This window comes from Corticium candelabrum, chromosome 2 (assembly GCF_963422355.1).
Source record: "Corticium candelabrum chromosome 2, ooCorCand1.1, whole genome shotgun sequence".
In the NCBI taxonomy this organism is placed as follows: Eukaryota; Metazoa; Porifera; class Homoscleromorpha; order Homosclerophorida; family Plakinidae; genus Corticium; species Corticium candelabrum.
This window is the reverse complement of record NC_085086.1, coordinates 1,915,327-1,920,561: the sequence shown is the minus strand read 5'-3', so window position 1 is coordinate 1,920,561 and position 5,235 is coordinate 1,915,327. Positions and strand designations below refer to the sequence as shown.

At 46.6% G+C, this 5,235-nt stretch overlaps 1 protein-coding gene across 1 annotated transcript; it reads right to left on the bottom strand.

The window, feature by feature from the left end:
- Window positions 1-551: 551 nt before the first annotated feature.
- Window positions 552-4,728, bottom strand: LOC134198346 (uncharacterized protein K02A2.6-like). The gene has a single exon (XM_062667720.1). It carries the CDS (start codon window positions 4,726-4,728, stop codon window positions 712-714), a length of 4,017 nt encoding a protein of 1,338 aa, XP_062523704.1. The 3' UTR covers window positions 552-711.
- Between the last annotated feature and the right edge of the window lie 507 nt (window positions 4,729-5,235).

Sequence of the window (5,235 nt, the reverse complement as noted above, 5' to 3'; positions counted from 1 at the left end):
AATGAAGGTAAGACCACTTACCTGAAAGCTGTAGAACCCAACAAGTGCGCTCATACTGTGACCGAGATTATGTCCCGTAGGTCCATCACCTTTCTCACCGCCCTGCAACAGACAAAAATGAAGAGACAAAACCGGCTATTCAGTGGCATAAACATACAAAGCGAACCTTTCAACAGACATGACTAACGTCTCAATTCGTCTTGTAGAAACGCGATAAAAGTGACTGACCGAGATATAATCCCGGATGTCCAAAGTATTGTCTCGTTCTGCTGCAGCAACAGTACGATGAGCACTAACATCACCCCGTAGGTCTAGTAGCCAGCGGTGATGACTATAACATTAGCCAAAAAGAACGCCTCAGGTCTGCGTTTGAAGAGAGAAAATCACTCGAGATCAGGTGACAGAGATTATGTCCAGTCAGTCATCCGTCTTCTTCGTTGTCTGCGAGAGTAGAGGTTGACAAGACAAAACCAACAATTTGGCGAAAGGAAGTCATATAATGAGCCTATCGACAGAGACGACTTGCGTCTCAAGCGAAGTTGTAGTAACTGTAAGATAACGGTTACAGCTGTGCACTTCGTGACAGTCAGAATCGTTCTGATCTATTTCCGATTACACATACGGGATAGTGAATCTAATTACATTACATGTCATCTATCTGTCTCTGGGTGACTTCAACTCAAAAGTGCAGTGTCAAGCAATGGTTGCTAATTACGTAGTGTAGTCCTCCAGTAGGCGTCGTGGTGGTCTTGAGATCCTCCCCAGCCTTGTTGTTTTGACTGCAGGTTGACTTGCAGGTGCAGTTGGGGACTTGGCAGATTTTGGAGGGCTTTCTGTATTCGGAGATCTGATCTCCGTGTCTGGCAGTACGTTTGTCTCTTCAGGTTGATTTGGTGGTTGTCCTTCTGACAGGCTGGTGTTTGTTTGTTGTCCCGTCGGAGTGTACTTAGCGAACATTGTGTTGTCATCCCACACTTCTGTTGTCCTGTTTATGTGTGTTCTAGTTCTTCTCACTGTCCGTCCATTTGCTAGTCTGAGGATGTAGGATTGGGGCTTTGTGTGGTGTCCAATGACTTTTGCTGGTACCCATTTTTTTCCTCTCATTGTCCTTACGCTTTCATCAGGAAGCAGAGGTGAGTTCGTTGTGTTTCCTGTGGCTCCATAGAACGCATATTGGGATTGGTGGGCGATTAGTTTTTGTCTGGTCTTGTCTGCATCCATGTTATGTGGAACCAGAGTCTCAGTATTTATTGTTAGTTGGGTTCGGAGGTGTCTCCCCTGTAGCAGGATGGCAGGAGTAGGCAGGTCTCCTCCTATTGGTGTGTTCCTAAGGACTCTTAGAGCGTCATTGATTGTACGGCCCTCCTCCAACATCTTGGCCATCATTTTCTTGACTGTTTGGACACCTCTTTCCGCTTGGCCATTGCTGGCTGGGTAGCCTGGACTGGATGTGGTGTGTTGAAATCCCAGCTTCCTGGAGAACTTGCGAAATTCTTCGTTGGCGTATTGTGGCCCGTTGTCCGAGAATATTGTTTCTGGTATTCCAAAATTGGCAAAATGCTTGTCTAGGATAGTTATCACATCAGCTGCTTTCGTTGACTGGAGGTGATCTATGGTCACCCATTTGCTGTAGTAATCGATGGTAAGTAGGTAATGTTCCCCTTGTAGTTCAAACAAGTCTGTTCCCACTTTCTGGTAGGGGTAGTGTGGAACATCATGAGGTTTAGTGTCTGGCTTTGGGTTCTGGCTTCGATTTTCTTGGCATTTGCTGCAACTCGCTACCATGTCATGTATTTCATTGGTGTAGCCAGGCCAGTACACTGACGTCTTGGCCCTTTCTATACACTTCACTATTCCATAGTGTCCCTCATGTATACTGTTCATCACCGTTTTGCGCATTGTCACAGGGACGACAGCTTGGCTTCCTTTGAGGACAATGCCGTCTTTCTCTGTTAGGTCGTGTCTCACATTCCAGTACGGTTTGATTGGACCCGGGACACTCCTCCTTGTAGGTGGCCATCCTGTGTGTATGTAAGTGATGAGTGCCTGCATTGTAGGGTCTTGTCTGGTCGCTTCCGTACATCTTTCACGTCCAAGTGGTGTGGGAATGATTTGCTCTGTGACGGAGTCGATTTGCTCTTCTGTTAGTTCATCATAGTCTGTATAGGGTGTTGTAGATGGCATTCTGCTCAGAGAATCGGCCAGGACCATTTCTTTCCCGGAATGGTGCTCTAGCGTGTAGTTGTATTTGAGACATCGTAGGCGCATTCTCTGAAGCCTAGGACTGACTTCAGCAAGGGGCTTTTTCAGTATTCCAAGTAGTGGCTTGTGGTCAGTCTCCACTATGACATCTTGTCCATACACATACTGATGGAATCTTGTTAGTCCAAACTGGATGGCAAGCATTTCCTTCTCTATTTGTGCATATTTCTGTTGTATGCTGGACATTGTTCTTGACGCGTATTCTACTGGGTGCCCCTCTTGAATAACAGCTGCTCCCAAGCCATGTTGTGATGCGTCCACAGTTAATCTCACTGGTAATGCTGGATCAAAAAGTCGTAGTACTGGGGCCTTTGTCACTAGATCTTTCACATGCTGTAGGGTGCGGTCGTGAACGGAGTCCCACACCCATGCAGTCTCCTGCTGTGTTAGCTGTCGCAGTGGGCTGGCTGTCTCAGCCAAAGTAGGACAAAATTTCGACAAATATGTAACCAGGCCCAGGAGTCTTGAAACGTCTGTCTTGGACTGTGGCTTTGGGAATTGCTCAATGGCCTCGACTTTTTCTGGGTCAGGTTTTATCCCTTCTGATGTAAGCACATGTCCCAGATACTTTAATTCAGTCTTTCTGAACTGGCATTTGGATCGGTTGAGTCTAAGGTTCAGCTCCCTACACCTTTCGAGGACCATCTGAAGGCGTTTGTCGTGCTCCTCTACGCTACAGCCTGATACAAGGATGTCATCCACATAGGTGTGTACCCCAGGTATGTCTGCAAAGGATTCTGTCACTATTCTGTGAAACACTTCTGGGGCAGAGCTGATTCCGAAAGGTAGTCGGCAATACCGGTAGCGCCCAAAGGGAGTTGCCACTGTTGTCAAGTAGCTACTTTCCTTGTCTAGGGCAATCTGTAGAAAACCAGATGTAGCATCTAGGGTTGAGAAATATTGTGAGCCTGCCAACGTGCCGAATATCTCTTCGGGTGTTTTCAATTGATAGTGCTCCCTTTGTATAGCCTTGTTCAACGCTCCTGGATCAATGCATATCCTTAGTTTGTCTTTACCTGGCTTTGTTACAAGGACTATGGGACTGACCCAATTAGTAGCCTCTGTTACTTTGGCTATGATGCCTTGTTTCTCCATTTCATCCAGTTGTGACTTCAGTTCCAGCCTGTACCTAAATGGAACTCTTCTAGCTGGTTGGATGACTGGTTGTGCATTTGTCTTTAGTTTGATGCTGTACTCTCCTGGTAGTCGTCCCAGTCCTTTAAAGACATCTTTGAACTCTGATATAGCTGTGGGTGTGTCCCCTGTTGCATCCACTGCTAGGGTCTGTTGTATTAGTCCCAAGTCAGTGATGGAAGGCAATCCTATGAGCGTCTCCACGTTCTCTCGTACTATGATGAATTCCATCCTGCGGGTGGCTCCTTGAAATGTTGCCTCCATGGTTGTTTTCCCACAGACATCTAATTTTGTTCCTCCGTATGCTGTTAGCTGAACTTCTGTTGGCGTGGGAGGGCTAGCACAGAGGACGCGGTAAGCAGTGAATGGCAGTATGTTGCACGTTGCACCTGTGTCGATTTTGGCTTTCAAACCTCTCCCTCCTATGTCCAGTATTATGTTCCAGACTTTAGCCTTTGTTTTACTGGTTTGTGTCGTGGTACCGGTGCAGTAAGCGAAATGGTCTCTCTCCTCGTTCTCTGGTGTGTCTGGTGTGGCTCGTTGTGGCGATATCGCATTGGCCGTCTCCTTTGTTGTTTGTCGTCGGGCTAGTCTGTCCTTTTCTGCCTTTTTGCATGCTTCCGCCGTGTGATTCATAATGCCGCAATATTTGCATTGTTTTCCCCATGCTGGGCAGTTTTTTGGTTTGTGGTTTGTCGCGCAGTAGTGGCAAGGGCGCTGCTTCATGGCTTTCACCATGTGTACCGCCGCCGCGTCGGTGACGCATTCTTTCAAGGCTGTGGCGGTTGATGTCATACTGGCAATGTAACGGGTTGTCGCTTCCATTGACCTGCACATGTCTACAGCTTTGGTTAGGGTTAGGTCAGATTCTGCCAACAGTTTCTCGCGGACGTTGTCTGCGGTGATATTGATTACAATCTGGTCCCGGATGATCTTCGTTTTCTCCTCTTGGTGATATCCGCAGGTTTCCACCAGGCGCAGTAAATCTGTGTAGAAGCTGTCGAAGGGCTCATTCGGTTGTTGTTTCCTCTGCAGGAACAGGAATCTTTCGTAGATTTCATTACTTTTAGGCTTGAAGTAGTTGTTGAACGCTCTAATGACGCAGTCCAGTTTGTCCTCGTCGCCGTCTGCGGCCCAAGTGAATGTTCGGTAGACGGAGATGGCTTCCCCTCCCATTGCCGTGAGTAGTATTGCGACTTTCGTTTTCTCGTCTTCTTTGTCCTTCTTTGTTGCTGTCATGTAGAATGTAAAATGGTCCCGCCACTGTGGCCATTCTTTGGCTGCTTCCAGTGTGGTTGTGAATGCTTGAGGCGGTTTCAGTCCTTCTGCCATGCTGTTGTCGGTTCTTTCCTCCTGACACCATGTAAGATAACGGTTACAGCTGTGCACTTCGTGACAGTCAGAATCGTTCTGATCTATTTCCGATTACACATACGGGATAGTGAATCTAATTACATTACATGTCAGTAACGAGATAGCAAGCACTGACCGAGATATGATGGGGAGATGTCGCTAATGTGAGACAGTTCTGTAATAGGATACTAAACAAACTATACATCGACTCTGTAGCCTCTATGCTAAATTTACTTTGTTGTGTTAGTAGTCGTTGGATATGTTCTGACTACTTAGTAACTATTATTTGGAGAAACACGGACAAAAGAAGGGCTCTGTTTCATCCGGCATTTGGCGGAGGTTCGAACACCAACAATGATACCATTTGCAGCATCCAGGAGTGTCACATTCTACCTAGAAGTCACTTGTATTGTCATCTTCATCATAATGATCTTTTCATTCTTGACATGTTTTTGTCTATTTGTTCAACCTGTTTGGTATGATCTC

Excerpts from the sequence above, each read along its gene's own strand:
- LOC134198346 (XM_062667720.1), bottom strand. The coding sequence starts at position 4,728 with ATGGCAGAAGGACTGAAACCGCCTCAAGCATTCACAACCACACTGGAA.